Source organism: Oreochromis niloticus, linkage group LG8, assembly GCF_001858045.2.
Source record: "Oreochromis niloticus isolate F11D_XX linkage group LG8, O_niloticus_UMD_NMBU, whole genome shotgun sequence".
In the NCBI taxonomy this organism is placed as follows: Eukaryota; Metazoa; Chordata; class Actinopteri; order Cichliformes; family Cichlidae; genus Oreochromis; species Oreochromis niloticus.
In genome coordinates, this window is record NC_031973.2 from 28,280,420 (window position 1) to 28,305,073 (window position 24,654).

At 42.0% G+C, this 24,654-nt stretch overlaps 1 protein-coding gene across 6 annotated transcripts in view; it reads right to left on the reverse strand.

Moving 5' to 3' along the window:
* Nucleotides 1–3,340: 3,340 nt before the first annotated feature.
* exoc6 (exocyst complex component 6) overlaps nucleotides 3,341–24,654 on the reverse strand; it is a 54,312-nt gene continuing 32,998 nt past the window's right edge. For 2 of the 6 annotated variants that reach the window (XM_025909610.1, XM_019362136.2), the window contains exons 13-25: nucleotides 24,292–24,363; nucleotides 24,110–24,207; nucleotides 23,591–23,696; nucleotides 23,367–23,476; nucleotides 23,150–23,261; nucleotides 22,941–23,075; nucleotides 22,300–22,479; nucleotides 21,485–21,514; nucleotides 13,568–13,709; nucleotides 12,309–12,382; nucleotides 7,665–7,777; nucleotides 7,070–7,081; nucleotides 3,341–4,184 (exon numbers count right to left, since the gene is read on the reverse strand). In XM_025909610.1, the coding sequence (XP_025765395.1) occupies nucleotides 4,058–4,184; nucleotides 7,070–7,081; nucleotides 7,665–7,777; nucleotides 12,309–12,382; nucleotides 13,568–13,709; nucleotides 21,485–21,514; nucleotides 22,300–22,479; nucleotides 22,941–23,075; nucleotides 23,150–23,261; nucleotides 23,367–23,476; nucleotides 23,591–23,696; nucleotides 24,110–24,207; nucleotides 24,292–24,363 (1,311 nt within the window). In that variant the 3' untranslated portion in view covers nucleotides 3,341–4,057. The remainder of the gene's footprint in view (nucleotides 4,185–7,069; nucleotides 7,082–7,664; nucleotides 7,778–12,308; nucleotides 12,383–13,567; nucleotides 13,710–21,484; nucleotides 21,515–22,299; nucleotides 22,480–22,940; nucleotides 23,076–23,149; nucleotides 23,262–23,366; nucleotides 23,477–23,590; nucleotides 23,697–24,109; nucleotides 24,208–24,291; nucleotides 24,364–24,654) is intronic. The other 4 variants (XM_005471222.4, XM_005471221.4, XM_025909611.1 and 1 more) reach the window with 3 other exon arrangements.

Here is a 24,654-nt window from a genome sequence, read left to right on the forward strand (position 1 = left end):
TTTTAGTCACTAGCCTATGTGTTCATTCTGTTAAATATGGTTTCCTTTAGAGGCAGAGGGGAGGATTAACCAGGGTACAATGTTGGCCAACAAACCGTTAGCGTCCTTCTGTTTCTTAGATCTGCCCCTCGCTTATCGCGGCCAGTTTTAAAACAGTCACGTTACATTTACACCTTCAGAGGTGATCCAGCTGATCCAGTAACAGTCGGACTAGTGTGTGTTCTCCTTGCATTTATACTAAACATATTGCAGACACAAGCCACATATTAATACCAGGTGTTAGTTTGCTATGACTGTAGTGAATTTCTTATATGGTGGCATCACATGCATACACATTAACAGGGCTGTTTCTTACAGTGTCACACAAATTCAGCCTAAAATCTTCATCAACCCTTATTAGGGCCTTAACAAATCCAGATGTTTACACCTGTACAATGTAATACAATCCAGTGCAACAAGCTGCAAAGACCTGACCTGCATCGATCCTGTTTTTGTGGTAACGAATCAAATTATTTGGTATCAAGCGTCGTCTTATGTTGTGCAACATATGCATCTATATAAGACAGGTCAAATCATTTAAATATGCAGACGCTCCATGGACAGGTGAGAACTTCAGTCACAGGCTTGTCCCTCTGCTGCTCTGTGTAAGCACACACTGAACTCCTCCACATTCAGTCACTGTCTCAGGGGTTGGCTTAAACGTACAATGTCAGGCAGAAGCAGCAAACAACAGCAAACACCACCAAGAAGTTCAATAAAACATCACTTTTTTCATGAACATCAGTCTTTGAAGACATCATCATCCACTCATCTGTTTTTTCATCAATCACCTCAGCTTCTCTTTCCTGACACAGAACCAGAGCTACAGCAATGACAAGTGAAGTATTGGGACGATGAACTTCATCTGGTCTTTGTCGGAGTCACATGACATGACACATTCATACGCAGAAAGGTTAGAAACACGAAGCAGGGACAAGTCGGTCAAAGTCAGTAATGTAGCTAACCAGCTAACATGACAGGCACACGTGCAGCTTTAAGCCACACTGGGAAGGATTTGCTCGTCGTGCATCACTGTGATGCTGATGGCTGGTCGCTTGCATTCGTTCCTCGCTCTGGTTGCCTAATGTGTTTTAAGTCAGGTAACGTCACTGGTAACCTGCACTCTCACTGGTAGTCACTTCTGGTCTCTGGTCACCGCGTCGCTGCACTTACTTCGAGTGTGGCTGCAGTTTTACGCAGACGAGTGGAATGGCCAATGAGGCTGAGCATCACAAAGACTGAAAAGTTACGATTTTAATTTATAAATGTTTAAGTGGTTGATACAAAGAAACATTGTTACCAGTACTGCTTAGGTGTAATGAATAAACCACAGACCACGTCTTCAGCACAGCTGACGATGGTCTGAGTTATAAATGACAATTCATAATGTGTCTTCACATAAATGACTATTTCACATAAGGCCCAGCTGAAAAGTCAAACTGAAGTTAAAATCTCAGCACAAACTTTGAATCAATCGAAATTTGGCCCCAAGGTCTACAGTTATAACAGAAACCTGTCGATGGCATCGGCTCAGCTGTGATGTGGACTTCTCAGTGCTGAAAGGATTGTAGACACTTAACAAAGTCAGACTCTCAAACCGTCTCTCACTGTGACTCCAACATGTCTTCTTTCCATTCTAACAAAGTATCAGAGCAGGGAGAGCATGCCAGCGTGTCACACACAGGGCCCAGCTGTGATGTGGACCTTTCTGTGTGAGTGCACAGCACTAACTGCTGCACCTTTATTGTTGTGGTGTAGTATCTAACCAGAAACACAAACCAACACACGAAAAGATAAGCATCATCTTCATCATTATTACAGATCTGCTTCACAGTATGATTCCCACATTTCAGTTGTCTGAAATGTAAATAAAACCAGAATACAATGATTTGTATTTTATTCACAATATAACACAGAAAACCTATCAAATACTTAAACATTTGACTATTTCAAGAACATTAGTAGGTCAGTTTAAATTTGATGGCAGCAGCAAAATGTGAGACGGGGCAACAAAAGCTGGAAAAGTAAGTGATCTAACAAAGGAACAGCTGGAGCTAATTTGGTTACCTGGCAACAGGTCAGTAACATGACCAGGTAAAGAGGATCACCAATCTGCAAGAAACTACGTGTACAATTAACAGAACAATGACATGTGGACGATGCAGACACTCTGCTGTCCTCTCTGAACGCTCATTTAAAACGGACTGAGTGGGAACTGTTCTGAGGTCAGCCAAAATGACATTTGACATTCTTACTGCCACGTTTGGACTAAAGGCGGGAGGAAGAATCTGCTTTGTTATCAGCACTCAGTTTAAAAGCCTTCATCTCTGATGGTGTGCGGCTGCATTAATGTCCATGGAATCAGCAGCTGGCACATCTGGAGAGGCCATCAATGCAGGAAGGTGTATACAGGTTTTAGAGCAACAGAGGACGCATTTTTTTAGGAAAGACCTTGCACATTTCAGCAGGACATACTAAACCACATAACAACATGGTATGCAGGGTGCTCAGCTGCAGACAGGAAAGTACTGCAGAGGGTCATCAACACAGCCCAGAAGATCACTGGCTGCTCTCTGCCCAGCCTGGAGGTCATTGCAAACTCTCGGTACCTCAGCAGAGCTGGCAATATCATCAAGGACCATTCTCACCCCAGCAATCATCTGTTTGAACTATTACCGTCAGGCCGACGGTACAGGTCACATAAAACCAGGACAAACAGATTCAGGGATAGCTTCTTTCCCAGAGCTATCACCGTAGTAAATGAGCACAAAACAATTGAACCTGCTTTGCTATACCATACTGTCACTGTCATTATATTATGCTGCTATTCATACTATCATTATACTAATGCTGCTATCCTGTACTTACGATTGTTTTATTGTACTTTTTATATTTTACATATTTTACATTTATATTTATTATTGCATTTTGCACCAAGGGAGTGGCACTCCAATTTTGTTGTACCCTGTACAATGACAATAAAGGCTATTCTATTCTATTCTATTCTATTCTACTGCAGCTATTCCAGCAGCACAGCTTCACACAGTGGGAAACATCCGTCTTTTCCAAACTTTTTAAAGATGTGCCATCAAATTCAAAATGTGCTATTACTCTTAAAATAGTACATTTGTTCAGTTTAAATATCTGATATGTCATTAGTTCTGCTTTTATTTACATTTTAAAGAGAATCAGCTGTATGATTCTAAGCTCAGACACTGAGTGTCTGTGGAAATGTGTTTTCAGCTAAAATGAGGCTTATCTTAATGCACAACAACAAAAAGAAAGAAGACGACTTCAGCAGGTTAGTATGGGCTGAAATATTTACTCGTTAACGACCACACTCCTCCAGACAACAGCTGGTTTTTACTGACTAGGTTAACCAGCAGATAAACTTACTGCACATGGCTTCGGTTTATAAATGTGTCTGACAAAGCATCAGGTAGTGATCGGTGCCATTCACTGGTGTTACTGACCTTTTGCCTCATCGTCCCAATAGTTGTGCCTGTCATTTCCTGTGCTGTAGCGTTCTCGCTCTGCAGCAACCATTGCACTCTCACAAAAGTACAAAACATAGTTTGTCTCGTCTCATCGTGGCATTAAAAATACTTTACAAACATTTTACTGCTTGCTCCTGTGTAGAGCTCAGTAAACTGCTGTATGCCGTTTATATGTTGAGTATTCAGTCAGCTAAGGAGACTTTATGTGTTTGCAGAGTCGATTTCCTGCCCACTCTGTACAGTTTGTCTATTGCTTTGCCTTCATGTAAAGTGTGTGTGTGACTTGTGTGTACATGTAAGCTGTGTATCTGTCCCTAGAAGTCCCCGTGTGGTTCACGAGTGTGTCTTTGCCATTTGGTGTGTTGTTTTTACATATGTGAAAAAGTCCTTCAGTTGGCAGTTCAACGCGTGCATGTGACTCCATTCATGTTTACATCTTTTTGTCTCGTTTCACACACATCACTCCTGCCTGTGTGTGTGTGTGTGTGTGTGTGTGTGTGTGTGTGTGTGTGTGTGTGTGTTTAAGAGGACATGCCATTGACCAGACTCCTCAGCTGTTTGACTACAGTCTCTATCAGCTTCTGTTTGTCTCTGTCATTCTTCCTGAACTGGGAGAAGATGTTGTTCTTCTTACTGGTGTCCTTCATCCTGGACACAGAGACACATGGAGAGGATCACTTACAAATGATTCAGTGAGAAAAAACAAAAACACTTTGTCATGCAGTGGGGATAAAGATAGTTTTGTGTGCAGACGGCTGTTACGGCTCAGTTTAGCTACACTAACTCTGGAACATTTGTATTTCAGGTTATTTGAGTCTGGTGTGGAGTAAACAGCTGAACTGGTTCATGGAAGAAAGCACATCAACAGAACTTTAATGGCAATTGAAGATGCTTGAATGTGTAATAGTATTTGAACAGAGGACTGCTGGTCAGGGAACAATGGACCAGAACTAACTAAGCAACCTTCTTACTCACAGTTCTCACGAGTAAGAACCAAACCTCTGCCTGTGTTTCACACGCAGTTTGTAACCCTACAAGTCTTCATTGTAAATAACACTTCTAAACAGCATACTGGGTAAGGCTAGCCAGCATAACAGTGTGTTAACAGGTGGACGGGGATCTGTCGCTACACTCAGTCCCAGCAAAGACAGAGATGAAGAAAAGAGAACATGGAAGCATCAAAGTAACTCAGAGAGGAAGCTTTGTCTGCTGCTGAAAGTTACTCAGTGGTGTATAATGACACTGTTTGCTTTGGTTATGTTGCCTCGATGCAGGGAGCTCCTCCACACTCAGTGACACAGAACAGATGAGGTCATATATATGTGTGTGTATATATATATATATATATATATATTAGTGCTGTCAGCGTTGATCTCGCTAAAATGACGCTAACTCTATAACCGTATTAACATGACAAATCTCAGTTAAGGAGTTACTGCAGATCGCCCCGTGCGTGGGGCTGCACGGTGTCAACACGTTAGCGCGGTTAGCTCGTTAATGTGTTGTTGCCATCCAGTCCATGCACAGAGCGATCTGCGTTAACACGTTCCATATATGCATATCATATACATACACATACACACATATGATATTTAGAATCCTATATATCATTCTTTTTCTTCCTACATGTTGTAAGAAACAGTTTTAATAAATAGTTCTACATACAGTTATTATTATTACTCTTAACCTTGAACCTTGCAGACCTTGGTGGCTGTAAACTCATTTTACTTGATTTGACCCTAATCTATTTTACCAGTTAATTTAAAACTTCTCACGCTGTCATGTTTACAGACGGGATGATGACACGCATGCACACAGTATCCACAACATAACAAACAAATATTAATCAAATATTAAGACAAAGATATTCTTTGGTAGTTTCAGAATTACAATAAGATTCATGTTGTGTGATCACTTTATTACTGCTAAGATGCAGTTTGCAGTGTGGCAATTTTGGACTCTTAAAGGTTTCTTTGAACTTTTCCCAGGTTGAAATAATTATACAGCTTACATACTTCAGGACCTTTAAAAGTCTGAATTTATTTAAGACTTTCTCTAACCTGCACTGGGTCAGATATATATATGCAATCGACCTACTTATTTAAATTGGCTGGTGACCTGGCACGAACACAGCGTTAAAGCATAACTCCAAGCCTACGACGTGTCCTGTTAAAAAGCAGAACGACTGTCCAAAGGTTTGACTGCTCGTAAAGGATTTATTTTAAAGAACTCCACCATTACATAAGATGCATTAAAATCAATCCCGGTGTGTTATTTGACCTTATTAACAGCATTGTTTCTCCTCCATCTCACCATGATTTGACAGCCTCTGATTCTGACTTCAATGTATTTTTTATTTGGACGTCTCCCTCGGTTCCCTCTCTTACGAAGATGGCCTTCAGTGCTCCGAGTCATTTACCTCATTCTCTCCAATTACACTAAATACTTTAGTTCGTATAATGGGTAAGATCAAATCCCCATTATCCTCATTAGGCATTTTACCTCCATCTGCCTTGGATCTTTCACAAGCATTTCCACAAGCTTTGATCCTGGCTCCATTATTATTTTCCTTTTACATCCTTCCTTTAGTCAGTATCGTTTCATTGTTTTTAAGCCTTTCTTATCAATTCTATGCCTGTGACATTCAGTTGTATGTGTCTTTAAGCCTCGGCAGCTGAACAGGCTGTCCACCCTATTTGACTGTTTATCCTGGATTAGTAACTGGCTCCAATGACTTCCTTGTTTTGACTCAGGCTATTATAGCCCCTCCTGTAATACATGCAAGAATCAGTGAAGTGCTTCTTGTTGCTCCTCTGCAAAGATCAGTGTTCATCACCTCTCTGAGGTCTGGTCCACATATAAAGTCCTTATGTTCCTGTTTCCTTTTGGAACAGCATATAGCAAGCTAGAAGCTCTGAGCTACAGAAAACTGTACATGATTATTGTAATGTCTTATATACTGGTTTATATAAATCACACCTCCCAGCGATACCTGCTGCAGGTAGCCTCACTCTATTAAACGAGCTCACATAACCCCTATTTTACTCTCTACATTGGATCCAAGTTGATTTAGAATTTGCTGTAAAAGTCTCATACTTACATACATAGAACTAAAAGCTCCAGAGTATGTAGCTCAGCTTCTGTTAAACACACTCCTGCTTGCTGTCTTTGCTCAAAATCTATGAATTCCCCATCGTAAACTCATGATCACAACAAAATTTTTCCTACTATTATTAATGCCACTATTTAGTTAGTGTAGTTCATGTTTACAATATAATAAAACGACACTAACAAATGTTCCTCAGATAACCAATGAAATCTCAAATGTGACATAATATGAAGATTTAACAAAGAACCAGCATTTACAGCTTTTTCTCTCAAACAACAAAAGATGAACATATGTGAGGATGTGTTGAAGCGAATGCACACACACACACACACACACACACACACACACACACACACACAGAGGATTTGTTGCGTTATGATTTGAAGCATATTAATGCATGCAAGTAGAAAATGAAGACTCGTACCCCCTGTAGACTCTGAGGAGCAGCAGCAGAAAAAGAGGAGAAAGAGCATTTACAGTAAGAGAAGCAAAACACAGGCAGGGCGGGGAAACCGAGCCAATTCTAGGTTATGTACAAGAGTTACTGATTAAAATCTTAAAATCAGAAATGATCATAAAACAGTCGTAACAAAGTTTAGTGCAGCCCTCATAAAACTTTTTTAAAATGGACTTGAATAGCCTTTCTTTAACATTTAACACACTCTCAGTTATAAAGCACACATATAATGATATGTAACAGACAGAGAACAAGACAAAATATATTTATATTCTTTAAACCCATCACAGGTTGTTGCTTATTGGCTCACCATCCCCTCTGAAACGTCCTATCATACATCCTGCGGGGTGACCCACAGAGTGAGAGTTAGGTGAGTGTGCTCAAACCTTTAACCCTGGCCGATGGGAAATTGTGCTCCAGACAAAACAGGAGTCTAAATTAAAGCTGACTGTAGAAAGTGTCACCCTTATGTGGGGGCTCAAACTTGAATTTTCACGGTTACGTGTTCTACTTGGTGGAATACCTTAACACTCGGCACGATGTACTCAGCCCATGTACTTACTTCTCCAGCAGAGCCAGGGCAGTGGCTGGATTTACTCTCAGGTATTTGGATGTTGGCTGGCCATAGTCTGCCAAGTAAGTTGACCAGTCCCACACCATGAAGAGGTCCAGGAGCTACAAGACACACAGAAACCTTTTCAGTGTATCCTCAGGGAACTTCAGAGCGCACGTGAAGATGGACGTGGGAGAATTTCAACAGCAACAGATGCATCGACTAACTTTTCCAATAACCAAGTAATTCAGAGAGGCGTTTCTCTTACAGTCCATTTTAGCTGAGTGCAGAAACCCGGCTCATTTTACCAGTCAACACTAAATCATGAAGGTAGTGTTACATAATTACAGATAATAAAAGGTATAAATCAAGAGTATGTTACTATTTTACACTGCTAGATAACTTGTGCTAATAAGTGTTGGTACACAACACCAACTTTTTACTGATTTTCTTGCTGTGATAATGCAACTTGCATTTTAGATAGATTTATATTCAAGTCTTGAATCTAACGTGCTGAAAACAGGTACAAAGGTACAGCACAGCCTTTTGTTGTTGGCTGACGTAACCTCTATTTTTTCTGTGAAAGAAAACATGCAGAGGATTTAACTGTTTCTAGCTGGCTAATGTTTTGGCTACAAGCAACACACGACTGTCTTTTTTTAATAGAGGCTCCTTCTCTGACTCGTACAGTCTGCATGTTAAAGTCCAAGATACCTGCAGGCCACGATGCTTCTAATGCTGTATGTTACAGTGGTAAAAGCATATGAATGAATATGAATATTCATGTATGAATGAATGAGTGTCACTGACTAATTGTGTTGTGACCCGTGGTAAAGACTAGAAAATATCTATAACTGCATTCTAGCAACTTGCAGCTCTTTCTCTGGTATAATTAGGCAAAAAATCTCTCCCCCATTTTCCCCTTTTCTCTTCTCTCTATTGCTTTTGCGTTTGTTTTTTTCCTATTGATTACACTGAGTAGTTCTCCTCTCCACGTTTAACCAAACAGCATCGAGCACCACCCATTACTGTTGAGGACTGGGTCTCCTGGGTCACTGCACCACTCTGACAGAATACAGTGGAATAAGGGTTGGAGAGAAGGGCTAAGGAAGACTTCCTCATGATGTTAAGTGTGAACATTTTAAATGACCCCACCATGACCTCTGTTTAACCAGATGGAGATGACTCCCCTGCCCCACACAGACACACAGTGTATGCTAATGTCATAGGGTGAAACAGCTGGGTATTTAGGTCATGTTGAAAAAGAACAGTGAAAGAACAGCTTAGTGATAATAGCATTATTCTACTGACTGAGAGACTCCAACTTACAGAGTGAGGCTTAGCAGCAATACCATTATTCTCACCTGGAACCAAGTAACGAGTTCTGACAAGCCACAGTTTGCTATCTGAGCTCTCCATTACGGGCCTGAAAAGTTCTACTACAGGATCTACAGGATCCCGACTTCGTGACTTTGACCGCTGGTTTGAACAGCTGTGTGCACACAGTTTGCCTGTGAATGGTTCCTGTGCTTTTATTAAAACCTAAAGACTCTGGTAGGTTTTTTTTATGCCTGCAGTGATACTGAATTCAAGTCAGATGATAAGAATGGGTATTTTTCCTTTAATGTGACCAAATATTTTCAATTCAGTTCTACTTAATTTATATATTGTAAATCACAACAACTGCTGACTCAAGGCAATTTATGTAGGGTAAAGACCCCCAAATCACTCAACCCCCTGTGAGCAAACACTTGGCAACTGTAGGAAGGAAAAACTCGATTTAACAGGAAGAAACCTGCAGCACGACCAGACTCACGAAGGGCCAGCCATTTGTCACAACTGCCTGGGGGTGAGGGAAGAGATGAAGGAGAGCAGAGGACATAGGACAAAAGACAAAGTGGGAAAGAGCCAGAATTTGAAATTCTCCTTCTGGATTTTGAGAATTAACGGGAAGCCAGCGAAGAGAAGCTAATATGGGAGAAGTGTCTCCTACTTCCTGTCAGTACTCTCGCTGCCACAGTCAGACTTGTACGCAGTGAGGATGTAACACTGTTAACAAAATAACTGACCTGTGAGGGAATAAAGTTTGGGTAGCTGCTGTGTATTGTTTTAGATGCATGCCACTGAAGAAGATAACAGCAGAGGAATCACCTCAAAACACCGTTTACAGAAATACTAGTGTAAAAAGTCCTATAGTGAAATGTATTCCCCACTGCGGTGTGGCTGATTATTGTAAATATAAATGTTAGTAAGAAATGTTTAGACAATCTGCTACAGAGATGTGGTCAAAGTCATCATCCTTGACTGCATTCAAGTGCACGTAACACATACGACCAGCAAAACGTTGCAGGTCTGACCCTACGGACAGGTCCGGGGATTTAGCTCATTTGGTTTGGGTCACCTTATCGTCTTTGGCAGAAGGGTCGCTAAAAACCAACAGAAACGCTTCACTCAGAGAATGAGAATGATATGAATCTTATACTATGACAGTTCCCATATCTCAATTCATCTGAACTACGAGAGAGTTTGGACTGGTGTTAGCAGCACTCCACACCACCATCACTGAATCTATACCAGAAACTTATTTATACTTCACCAGCAGCATGTTTGGCTCGGCACTTAGTTTGTTAGCCTGATGTCTGTGATTATATTGCTGATAACACCTAACAGACGGCAAAGTCTCTGCCCATCATCCACTTTTAGTTTGGCCGACAAACGAAGTGGTTTAGATAATCTGGCTTGTTAATAATTTGCCCGTTCATAGCAAGAAGGCTGTGGCAACAAAAAAATTGTTCCATCATTCTGCCTTCTTGAACACACACACACACACACACACACACACACACACACACACAGGCACGCACACACTTCTGACTTTGGCTCCCTCTAACGGTGATAGGATAATGATCTAAAAAGCAGCTAATGCCAAAAAAGTAAAAGGATGACCTCTGTGTAACCCCAGCCTGTGGGTGCCCCCAACCTGTCACCTCAGGCTAGGATTAACCAAGCAGCCTGTATAAAAAGGAAGATGGACACATCTTGTCAAATGAGCTGCAGGAAACTAAGCTCTGCTCAAGAACAGATCCAGGCAGGGCACCAGCTACCCTCAGGGACACCTGACCTGTTACCCCGTGGATGGGGGGGCAGTGTCATCATGAAAGTAGCAATTCCTATCATTTTGAAAAATGACGGTAATGGGGGATAAAGGCAATCCCTAAGAACAGCTTTGTGTTTTATGCCCACAGGATGCCTTAGCTCGGTGGCCGGTCTATCACAGAGCTAACATCGACAGCCAGTTTAGAATTACCATTAACCCCACAAGTACATCTCTGCAGTATGGGAGGAAGCTGTAGTACCTGGGAGAACATGCCCCAGCATACTGCAGGTTAGAACCCAGAGCCTCTCTTTCATGTAGTAACCACTGTACCATAGTGCCATCTTTATTTGTGTTTGCTTTTTTGATTGTTCAGGTAACCAACAGAGTAACTAGAAGATTTTCAATGTACCAGTCAAACACAGTCTACATAACTAGTAGAAAATGTACTTCATCTCCTTTTTTCAAGTATTTAACAAACATATGCTTCATATACTTTTTCCCAGCAGGAATACTGCTGCTCACTGACACTCACCTCTCCTTCTAACCTAGCATCATGCTGTGGATCCCTCTGTAGTCACTACAGCTCTGCACATCACCTTTATTCTTGAACATCAGTATCAGTACAGTCCTTCTCCACTCCTCAGACATCCTCTCACAGTCCAAGATCGTGTTAAACTATCTGTTTAAAAAGTCCTCCGTCCTCTCTCCTAGACATCTCCATACCTCCACAGGTATGTCACCTTTATACTCACTCTTCATCCTCTTCATAGCTGCCTTCACTTCCTACTTACTAATCCTCTGGACTTCCTGATTCACTGACATTCCTCCATCTGTCCTCTCTCTCTCCCTACATCTTCTCAACACACTTTCTTTACTTGACAGTAAAAATTTCCATTACTGTCTTTAATCACTAACCTGCTGCACATCCTTTCTAGCTCGATGCCGACAATTTCTTCAGACTCCAGACTCACATAGAACTCATTATATGCCTTCATCTTTGTCTAGCCTCCCAGTACTTCTGTATACTTTCTAAATCTCCCCGACTAACCTACTTATTCTTAATTTCTTCCTTTAAACAATACCTGTAATTCCTCATTCTACTACAGAGTCTCTTTCCTCTCTGCTACGAAACACCAAACACCTTCTTGGCAGTTTCCCTCACTGCTGTACTTTCTCTCAGCTCCTCCTTGAACGCTTTCTCCACTGAATCTGTGCCTCTGTCTTCATTTACTTCCTCTTTTTGATTTACAAAATCACCCCACAGACTCCACTGCCACCACCTTCAGTCTCCTCTCTCTTTCAGATTTTACCTTCTGCATAAGACGCAGTCGCCCAGTGTTCACCTTCCTCCACCCTTATTCATCATTCTATGTTCCTCCCGCTTTTTTAAATACATGTTCACCATGGTCATTTCCATCCTTTTTGTAAAATCCACCAGCATCTGTCCATCTCCAATTCTCTCCACCATGCCAACCCAACATGCATTTCCCCAATTCTTTTCCTTTGACTTTGCATTTGTGCTGTTTCTGGTTTAAGGCTTAGTGATAAAAGTTTACCTGTCGTAGATCGATGAAGGCCAGCTGAAGAGTGTCTCCTTGAAACCCAGGCACTGGTTCTGAGCTGGCAAACACTGAGAAGTTAAAAAAACAACGTCACAAAACAGTCAACTCAAAGCTGGAGTTTCAGGTCTGTTTCTTACTGCTGGAACTATACATGCACACACTGGACATATGGAGGTCTGTGGTCATTCAGCTAAATGCTGGATCAGAAACAACTATTTAGTTATGCAACAAATAAGAATCATTCTTGTTGTAAATGAAACATTTATATGAGAACCAGTGGAGGCAACACATGCTGATCAGCACAAAGATTCTGCACTTCTTTGGAAGAAATCACACCAGCAGTATCACACAAGAGCAGAACAGAAATCTTATACGATATTACACTCTGGGAGATTTGTTTTACTGAAACAAATGTATCATTTGTATAACATTCATGTAAACTGTTTTACAAAAAGCAATATGAAATGGTTGAACTTTAGTCATCGAGGTATTTTAGGCCCCACAGGGGAGTATCTATCTGTGTAAGCAAAACAGGCACTACTGCAAGTCCATGCTGTTTTGTAAAGCATTACACATAAAACATCACTGTCCTTAAACATAATGCAGTAATTCGTTATACTACTCATTAAATTACTTTCATGTTACTCTGTAAATTTACTTGAAACGTGCTGTCACATAACTACCAGTTAACAATATAAACACATATCTCTATCCTAATGAAGACATGCTGTCTGTGCAGAGGTTTTTTTATTAGTGTTATGCTCTTGTTTCTGCTCTTGTTTCTGCAGTGGAAGTAGTTTTCACTTCACCATCGCGCTCTGGTCGCTGTAATAATTTCCATATATCCACTCCTCAAAAGCCGCAGACTGCTCCTGCATGCATGTGTGCGTGCACAGAAAGAAGAAGGTGCATTTGTGTTTTCTTTTGATCCACCTGACGTGCAGGTAACTGAAGAACCTCTGTAATGTGATTAACAACATAATTGTAATTGTAATGTCAATACTGAATTTAGTACAATATTGCGTTACATTACCAAGTTGCTGAAAAATGTCTTGTGATTACAGTTACAGTTACTTTGGAACACATTACACCCAACACTGTTTGTAAGACTCATCATCTGAGTGGTGATAAGATGATATTACATTAAATGCCTTTGCATTTTAGTATTTTTCTTAGTTACACTAGAATGTTATTGTATCTTATCTATATTAAAAGAAAAGAAATGTTTCAACATTACAGTTCTTTATACTCACATTCACACTGAATAACATCTAAGTTGAACTGCTGAATGGCCCCCATACTGATCTGTTTGAGTTCCGTGTCCAGCAGCATCTGCATCAGTGATGTGGACAGATGCTTGCAGGCTGACATACAAGCTGTCTGGGCCACTTTTCCCTGCACAGGGAGAGATTCAGGGAGAAGGAAGGCACAGACAAGAAGCAAGAGGAGAGTTGAAGGATGGAAAGATTAGGATGGGGACAGAGTTGGTAGAGGATGAGGATGAGAGGAGGGGAAAGCGGCAGAATGAAGTCATTTGATGGGGTGAACATTTTATAAAGAGAGAAAGGGCAGTATTTGAGTTTTAAAAATATGTAGGAAGGCCAGGATGGGAAAAAGAAGGTGAATAATAACAGATTGAGGTAAACAGTTGGGGTAAAAAGTTGAAGAAGAAGAAGAAGAAGAAGAAGAAGAAGAAGAAGAAGAAGAAGAAGGAGGAGGAGGAGGAGGAGGAGGAGGGTATGTGAAAGAGGATATAGGAGTAATACAGAAATGGGGAATAAAGAGCAAGAAGGGTAAGGGATAATTCCATGTTAGTGTTGTCTCAAATTCTTCATGAACAGGTATAAATACAGTACTGTGCAAAAGTCTTGGGTCACCACTATGTTCTGTATTTGCTAAAAAAAACAAAAAACAGAAAAAGTGCAATGATTCATTAAATGAAAAATGACAAAGTCGCACACACGATGTTTCAGATCATCAAAGCATTAACATTAAACAGAGATGAACCAAGTAAATGATGACAAGATGCAGTTGTAATATTATTAATTAATTATTATTCATTAATTAAGTGAAAGAAGCTATTCAAACCGACCTCTCCCTGTGTATAAAAAAAACAAAGGAATTACCCCAGAAAGTAATAACTGGTTGTGCCACTCTGCAATCAAGCATTTCTGATAACTACCAGTCAGTCTTTATCATTGCTTAGGAGGAATGTTGGCTGTTCTTTGTAGAGGGTCTTTGAGCATGGCAGACCTGTTTAAGGTCATGCCACAGCATATCAACCTGATTTGACTTGAGGCAGAAACCTCGAATATGTTTTACGGACCCATTGCTGGTGTGTTTTGTTCTGCTGCATAACTCAAGTATGTTTGAGCTGCAGGACATGAACAAATGGCCTTCCCTCTCTTTGTTGTCATCCAACTACACTTTTTGAGTCCGAACAACATTATGATGTCATTGCTGTAAATCCTGGTGGTGCAGATCAGTGAATCGATGTCTCGTTCGCTCTTGGCTTACAGCTTGATGTCATCCATGTACGGAGGTGGCTGACAACTGCTCCGTTCCGTAGTCGGTATCCATAGCCAGTCTTGTTAATGATCTCACTGAGGGGGTTCAGGCCTATGCAGAACAGCAGTGGGGACAGGGCATCTCCTTGGTAGATCCCGCACTTGATGGTGACTTGTGCTATGGGCTTGAAGTTGGCCTCTAGTGTTGTCCGCCACATCCCCATTGAGTTCCTAATGAAGGCTCTTAGGGTCCTGTTGATCTTGTACAATTCTAGGCATTCCAGGGTCCAGATGTGTGGCATCGAGTCATAGGCCTTCTTGTAGTCAGTCTAGGCAGTGCACAGGTTGGTTAGCCTAGTCTTGCAGTCTCAGGTGACTGCTCAGTCTACCAGTAGCTGGTGTTTAGCGCCTCTAGTATTCTTGCCAATTCCTTTCTGTGCCCCACTCATGTATTGAGCCATGTGCCTGTTCATCTTTTATATATATATATATATATATATATATATATATATATATATATATATATATATATATATACACACACACACACACATATATGTTTTCTTCCAATTATCCGGGACCTGGTCACAGGGGGCACTAGCAGCTTAAGCAGATGCCTGAACCACCTCAACTGGCTCCTTCGATGCAGAGGAGTAGCAACTCTACTCTGAGCCCCTCCCGAATTGCCGAGCTCCTGACTCATCTCTAAGTGAGAAGCCAGCCACCCTTCGAAGAAGCTGCTTGTGTCCACAATCTTGTTATTTCAGGCTACGTCTACACTAGCCTGGATAGATTTAAAAACGGCGTTTTCGTCTGAAAACGCTCCGCGTCCACACTAGCGTTTTCAGTCGTTTTCACAGAATTGCGCGTGCACATTGAAATGGCTGAAAACGCTTGCATTCCAGTACTGCGCATTTGTGAAATCTATCAGGAAGCTATCTGGAGCATGTACGGACTGATATTAACCTTTAATAGGGCTGTCAAAATTGAGAGCAAACAAAACAACTGCTGTATAATGCCCTTCGCTATCTTAGTTTAATTGGTCACATGACTGCATCATATGACTAACATGCGTTATCGTTTTAGAAAGTCTACATTTTCACTGTCCACACTGCGACGCGGAAGCACCGTTTTCAAATGTATGCGTTTTCGAGAGCGTTTTGAAAACGCTGTGTTTTCCGTGAGTGAAAACGCCGTCTCAGTGTGGACGGGAGGCCAAAACGGAGAGAAAACGATGCGTTATCAAACGAAAACGCATTAGTGTGGATTTAGCCTCAGGCACTACCCAGAGCTTGTGACCATAGGTGAGGATAGGAATAAAGATCGATCGTTAAATCAAGAACTTCACTTTTATACTCTGCTCTCTTTTCACCACAGACTGGCGGTCGAGTCTGACTTATTGCCAGCACAGCAAACTAAGCTCTTGCAATGGTTGTACAACGGGCCAGACACCTTATACCCCCGATGCATCTCCCAGAAAATACTCTGAGGGACATGGCCCGGATAAAAACGGCATTGTTCCTCCTGAATCCGAGGTTCAACTAACAGAGTCTCCTTTCCAGCACCCTGGCAGCCTGGAGGCTGACGAGTGTGAGCCCCCATAGAGTTGGAGCACCCTCTGGTACCCCTTGTTCAAATTGGCAACCACCACCCCAGCCTGCCAATCCAGGTACTGCCCCAGATCTCCACGCAACATTGTAGAGGCATTTTAACCAAGACACATTGAGTTCCTGATGAAGGCTCTTCCTGTTCCTGTTGACCAGAGCCTTCAGAATCTCAGGGCTAACCTCAGCCCCCAGAGGGGCCCTGCCACCAAAGAGTTGTTTAACTGCCTCAGTGTTCTAATTATGTGATGTATGAGTCATCCCCCTGCTTCCACTATGGAAGACATGTCCGTGGAATTAAAGAGGCCTTCCAAGTATTCCTTCCACTACTCAACAATGTCCTCAGTTGTAATCAGCAGCACTCCACTTGCAGTATACACAGTGTAGGTAGAGCACCGCTTTCCCCTCCTGAGTTGCCTGACAGTTTGCCAGAATCGCTTCAAGGCAATCTAAAAATATTTTTCCATGGCCTCACTGAACTCCGACACCCGTTTTTACTTCAGCCACAGGCTAACCAAGCCTGATAGGAATCTGTCTTTGGCCTGATGGCTCCCTTCACGTCTGGTGTCCACCAGCTGGTTTGGGGGTTACCACGACAGGCACTGACCATCTTGCAGCCACAGCTCAGTGAAGTGCAGCCTCAGCTGGCGGCGCTGAACATGTTCCCCAGTCTTCCAAAGAATGCTGTTGAAGCTTTGAAGGAGGCGAGAGTTGACCATCTTGCAGACTGGGGCCTCTGCTCGACATTCCCAGTACACCCTGGGCAATCAGTTGACAGCTCAGTCCCTCTCTTCAACCGAGTGTCCACAACATATGGCCGCAGATATGATGATCTGATTACAAAGTGGATTATCAACCTGTGGCCTAGGGCAGCAGTCCCCAACCCCCGGGCCACGGACTCACCTGCCCGTGAGTCGTTTGGTACCGTGCCGCGAGAGTTGAGGCTTGGGTGTGAAATTCATGGTTTTCAGGGTTTTTAGCGTTATTTTTTATCATTTTTATCATTAACTCGGTTTCCATGGGTGTTGTGTTATAAATCATCTTTTTTTTGGTACCGGTACTGGATTTATTATGTTGTATTTATCTGTGACACCTCAAAGGCCGGTCCATGAAAATATTGTTGGACATAAACTGGTCCGTGGCACAAAAAAGGTTGGGGACCGCTGGCCTAGGGTGTCCCGATGCCACGTGCGCTTATGGGCAGTCTTATGTTCGAATATGGTATTTGTTATGTCAAGTAACAGAACACCGCTCGGGTTAAGGTGGGACTAGGGCAGGGCAATATGGCCAAAAATATTTATCACCGTATATATTTGAAAATTTGTGATAACGATATAACTGACAATATAATTGACGAGAGACAAAATACAGTGGAACCCTGACTTACGAATACCCCATTTATCGAAAAATTCAAGTTCAATTTCAATTTCAATTCAATTTTATTTATATAGCGCCAAATCACAACAAAAGTCGCCTCAAGGCGCTTTATATTGTACAGTAGATAGCACAATAATAGTTACGAAGGCACTTAACAGCAATATTTCTGCCCGTGTTACGGCAAAATGCCCGCATGACGAAATCCGCTGGCTCTGATTGGCTGAGCCCAGAATGCCTACAATGCCCACAATGCCTTCCGAATCATGTGACAACCCCTTGGCTTTCGTACTTGCGCTTCACTGTTCCACTTGAACGACATATTGTTGTTGCAGTTAGCAATTAGCCTATAGCCTATCGTTCACTCAAAAGGCGCGATGGGTGCGTCGACCTATGAAAATTTTCAAAAAGACCCTCGGGAACGAATTAATTTCGTAAGTCGGGGTTCCACTGTACTTTACAACTCCACAACTTTATTAGTGAAAAAAAAACCCCCATCAATGTATTTTCACTTAAACAAGCAGCTGTTTTTTATGTGCATTAAAGCTATATAAAAATGTAACAGTGCAAATGCAAATTCCTCGCTGACAGTTTAACCAAAAGGCATTTCCAGTGGAAATTGGCCGACATATCCTCAGCATAACCATGTATAATATCCACAAAACTTAAAAAGAGGTTATACACACACAATACGGTAATATTATGTTGAAGCACAGTACGTATCACTCCGCGAGGCTCCTGCCTACGATAGCCGTAATGCTCCGACAATCCATCAAGTGGTGCGGGTTCGTAGCTTACCAAAGTCGTACTAAAACATTTTTTGACAGATTTCTGAGCGCCGTGTACCACATAAAATCGGTTCCGTAATAACGACGGCCCGCTTTCATGCTCTACCAAAAAATGTGCTTTGGTGTGTATCTGACGGACGAAAGCCAAACCAGTTCCACACCACTGAAGTCGCACCATTTTTACAAACCAATTATGGTTCATCTGCTTCATTCAACGATACGCTTTTGCCCTTCTCATTCTCCGTCGCCGCCATGCTTTTTCCGTCATGTGCGTATGACAACAAAGGCACTGCACATGCGCGTTTTACCCATATACTATTGCGATATTTTATTTTCTTATCATTGTCTAACATTATACCGGTATTACTGTGAACAGTATGATATGGCCTAGCCCTAGGTGGGATAGGCCGTTTCTCCCAATCACGCCCTACCAGGTCTCACTGTTGTTGTCATCCTGCTCATGTGGAGAGAGTCCCCAGGTGGAGTATCTCAAGCTCCTCACCCAGGGACTCCAAGAAAGCGCAAGGAACAAACCCCCTCGTCCACTGGGAAAAACCCCAACTCACAGGCAGCAAGCCAAAGGGATCCCAAGATACCCAACTCAGCCTGCAACCTTTCATCAAGGGCAACTCCACACTGGGACAGAGTCCAGCCCCTTTTCAGAAGACTGGTTCCAGTGTCCAAGCCATGCGTAGGAGTTGGTATGCAATAGCTCAGGCTCCTCCCACATCAGAGGTGACACTTCATGTCCCAATTGCCAGCCTCAATAGCTGGGGATTGGTCCCCCAGGGTCTCCGCCTTTAGCCATAGCCTGGCACACACTGCAACCAACCTCGATGGCGCATCCTGCGGGTGGTGGGCCTACAGGAGGGTGGTCTCATGTTCCTTGATGTTGTACTCATAAGGGTCTTCTGAATCGCTCTTGACTGGTCCCACACCCAGGACCAATTTGCTAGGGAGAATGTACCATCGGGCAAAAAGCCCTGGGATCACTGGGACACACAAGCAACTCCACCACGATTAGGTAGTGATTCACGGAAGGGATATAAATGTAAGGTTTACTATAAATGAACATTTATCAATAGTAAGTTGTTAACTGCATAAAATAGTGCATTTCACAATATCTTTTGCAATATATGTGAATATCTGGTACCTGGATTTTGTTTAACACAGGCACCTTGAACAAATTGGAAGTGCTTCATGTTAAATCTCCTTCAAGTATTAGAAATGCAACTTTGAACGAACTTTAAATTGATCAATAAAGTATAGTACAGCTAGTATAAAACAGACAAAAACAATCTATTCCCTCAGGTCAACAATGAGGCACAGAAATTAGAAAATGGAGTTTAGAAGTTTTATTTATGTAAAGTGTGCTGAGTGTAGCTGCTGGGTGTGGCCTCAAAGAAGTTTCCAGGTTCACTATATTAACAGCAGTCAACTGGTGTTCCTGGTTAGCAGTGACTGGCGTCAAGTTCAGAGTTACATGTAGTGTACTGTAGCACTGAAAGTGAGGCCAGAACACAACATTTTTACGACTCACAGATGGGCCTGAATTATACTCCCTTACTAACAACCTCACCGACAGCTGCAGAGACCTTGGTTGTTCTTAATTTCCTACTTTCCTCTAAACAGGCATCCGTACTGAAGGTAATATCCACCCTGCACTCAGATCCCAGTGGACTCTAAGCCTACTTCCAACCATTTCAACTCTATTTTTAAAGCAGTTTAAAAAAACAATGTAGTTGACCAAAGTTATTTCCAGACAGCAAGAAAATATAAAACAGGTATTAAACAATAATGAAAACTAAATAATAGTAAAACAAGAAAAAATAAGAATAATAGACAATACAATTTACAATAAATAAAACTAGAATAAAACTAATGAACTCCACACAGAAAGGCCCTGGCCAGGTCGTGGAGTCAAACTCAGGACCTTCTTGGTGTGAGGCAACAGTGCTAACCACTATGCCACAGTTAATAAAACTAACAGGACATTCAACATTCAACAGCAGAGATAAAAATGACACCTGGGCTTCAAAAGCAAACAGAGTCAAGAACTACTACTCACAGAAACAATGTGACTGCATGAAAAAAATGGGGATTTCCATGATGTAGTTTTTCATCTTTTTCAGTCACCTTTTTCACTCACTATGTGTTTACACATCTCTCTTCATTTAATTATTAGTTATTCTAAATGTCTGGCTCTATCTTTGTCCTTCCTTCCTCCCTTAACCCCAAACGGCTGTGCTGCCCCTCCCTGAGCTTAGTTCTGCTGGAGGTTTCTTCCTGTTAAAAGGGTGTTTTTCCTTTCCATTGTTGCCAAGGTAAAGACTGATTGTAGGGTCTTTACAAACAAGCATCTTGAGGCATCTGCTGTTGTGATTTGGTGCTGTATAAATAAAGGTGAGTTGAATTGCAGTATTCTGGCCTTAGCTTTCATCTGGATGTTACTTGATCCTTGGTTTCACAGCTCTCCTGCAGATAAACGTATCTGTTGCTCAAGTTTGAATGTAATTATGGTCTGTGAACGTCTCATTAGCAACAGTTCCAGTGGAAAAGATTGTACATTGAAGAGTTTTCAAGTCTGAAAAGTGAAGCCAAAGCAAAAGTGCAGAGTTGCAGACTTGTCATCTGTAAGTCAGTTAGCCTGCAGTGTCCCCCTGTGCCACAGCAAGGTCTGCCTATCCTGTAATGTCCAGTTTCAAAGAGCTAAAATGGAAACAATACCTAACAGGTGATGTCATGGTGGCTACATCAATCTTTTATATTCAGTCTATGGCAGAACCACAAGCTTAGAGTTGTGGGACTTCTGAAGGCAAACATTAGCATGCACTTTATCGCCATTCTGCCTGTAGCTTAGCAGCAAAGTGTTATAGAATCCAGGCAGGGATACTCACCGACATTGATGCATGATCATTGTTGTTATTCTGAGCAGAGAACCCCCAAACCAACCAAAAATGGAAGAAGGAGAGGAAAAGAGGGAAAGGACAGGAAAAGAAATGTGGCAACAATAAATGGACAGGAGGAGGTAAATTCAGCTAGAGATATCTTGCATGCTTGATATGTCAAATTAATCAAGGAGTAAAACAATTCAGTTACAAAGCTGTGCATTACAGAAGGTGTGGATGGAGACACAGCAGGAGATAGTTTGAAAAAGTTGGAAAAAAACTGAAAACACAAGCTAGAACTCATCAGAGAAATAATAACACATGCAGGTGAGAAGGGCAGGTACAGCGAACAATCAGACCAATCAGGCTGTGAGCTCAAATAACAGTTTCTGATCAAGTCCTTTATACTTTGCTATCTAATGTGCTCAGTTTGGTTGGAGATGATGTCAGTTTGCAAAAACATTGCACAAGCCAGTAACAGCACATCATGCAGAAATCACCACTGCAACATGTACACAGCTCAACGTAATATCCACAGTATAAACCTTTTTCAGACAGCACCTACAATCTGATAGAAATGCCATGAGGGCGTAAAAAACAACAGAGTGATGGTGGGAAGTCAGGGAAGGAAAAACAAACAAACAAAAAGAAAGGTAATCATGCGTTCATATTATCAACAAAAGATCAACCTCACAGCACGCCATACAGCTAGTGTGTGAACAGAAGGAACAACAACAACACAACCCCACACTGTTTATGTTCCACAGTTCCCAGACAGAGGTGCTGAGCTAATGTGTAGAGGTTAGGAGGCGGCTCACACTCACCGGGAGGTGTGTGAACACCTGGAAAGTAGATCGTAGGAAGTTGATCAGGTCCATGAGATACCCTGAGGCACGGCCGTCTGACTCGGCCATGCCCCATTCGTAGTCTGCTAGCTGGATGAACTCATCAATCTTCTGGTTCAGTTTGGTATAAATCTCTCCCTCTGCAGCATGACGAGCATCCTGGAACAATGTTTTCACAAGATTTAATGGGAGCAAATATTACTGTTTTTCCTACACACATTCATTTTTGGAATGGAGACAGAGCTTCAATTACAGCCACTTCATTAAGTATACTCGTCTAAAATCTCATTAATCAGCCAATCACATGGCAGCAACTGAATGTAATCAGGGATGTAAGCAGAGTCGAGACGACCTGCTGAAGAACTGAGCATCAGAATAATGAAGAAAGATGTCTTTGAACGTGGCTGGCCTTGTCTCAATAACTGCTGATTTACTGGGATTCTCCCACAAAATGATCTCTTATATCAGTTTATAGACTGAAAAAGTAAATATGTTCACTGAATGAAAATGCAAGAAGTCAGAAAAGAATGGCCGGACTGCTCAGAGGTAAGAAAGCTAACAGTAAAGTAACTCATTACAACCAAGGTATGAAGAAGGTGACTTCTAAAGGCACAAATCACCTTGAAGGTCGACAATCCGTAGAGTCTTGTGGTGTGAACTGTTTCTGGGGAGACGTTGGTGATGTTTGTTATGAATTCCTCCAGATACCTGCAGGCCTGCTCCAGGTGGGTGGTATTAATGATGATCTGCACAAGCTACAGAGACAAGGTTACAGTTCTAGACTGAATCCTGAATACTTTTCACGACTATGTGTGTGAGCATCTCTAACCTCAGTCAGTCCTATGTGAGGTTTCTTGATAAGGTTTTGCAGACAACTGCTGAGAGTTCTTGTCAGCAACAGGTTGGTAGATTTTCGCAACATATCATCAATCTCTGTTGAACTGGACACACAAAAAACTTGACAGTTGCAAAGTGAGGAGACGACAGTCCAGGGCGATAAGATATGTAGAAGTGTTCGTGTGGCAAGTGAACATAGAGTAGTGTACCTGCGGTGTAGTGACTCTGAGAACTTGAGGCTGGCGTAAATGAACTCTTTGACCTGGGTGTAGATCTGAGGGACAGACTGGGACATTGGCAGCTTCTTAGGAAAGTCCTGCTGCTTATGCACACACACAGAAAAACTATTAATTTTCATCCAACACAAGTTGTCTTTTAGGAAATCTTTCTTTTACGTGGATGCAACCGAGACTGTGGTACTTGAACGCATTACCTTCTCTATCTCAGCATCGTGGAAGGGAAAGCGGCTGACAACCAGTTTATATTCGTCCTCTGTTTCCACTGGGATGGGACTGTAGTTGTCCAGTTCAAAGATCTCTCTATGGGAACATAGATCAGAGTTCTCACACACTTCGGTCTCCACTGTTCGTTCAGAAACAAAAAAGACACTTAAAATGTTTCCATTCCATTTTTTCAGTTTAATATGTCGTCTCAGTGCTATTTTCAGGATCAATGATATGAAAAAAAGAACAACCTCCCTCACATGGTGCTGATGCTTTGCTGAAACAGTACGAACAAAGCAGATTCTGGTTTTAGTTATGTGTTTTTAGCTGCTCTGCTTTGTTCCAACAAAATATGGGGCTGCAGGCTGCATACAGACGGGGATGTCACAGCAGAAGAAAGCCTTACCGCAAACACAATTGTTATTGTCAAATTGTAATTTTTTTAGCTTTGTGCCAAAGTGTTTCTGCACGTCCTACTGTGGCAGATGTCACACGTGAGTGAAGCCCACCTGAAAACCAGTGCCCATTTCTTCAGCAGGGTTTCGTTGTACTGGTCTCTAACCTCAAACAGCAGGTCAAACAAACGGTTTACCGGGAAGCCGTAACCCTGCACAAACATCACACAGTCAGAAAACACTCACGTTTTCACACAGCAGAGTCACAAACAAGTCAAGTCCCACTCTTAACCAACCTGTAGTGTGTCAGCAAAGATGACTATTAGATTCTTCAGCTCCAGCACCAAGTCTGGGACATCACAGTATGACTGCAGAAAAAGAGAGTCATCACCAAACACTGGTCTAACGTCACGTTATCTGCTTTGCTTCCTAAATCTATATTCATGCGAGTCTTTGCAGTCCTCTGAAAAGCAGTAACCTTTAGCAGTAACTGAACTTCTAATTGTGTGAAGTTCTCTTGTTGACATTGTTTCAGTTCACTGAGCTTTGTTTAGGCGTAGCACACTTCAGAGCCCACCACAGCATTTCTGCAGTTTGAGCCTTGATTCTTTTTCTTTCCTGACACTCTGCAGCACATTAGCTTATGTGCTTAGGATCAT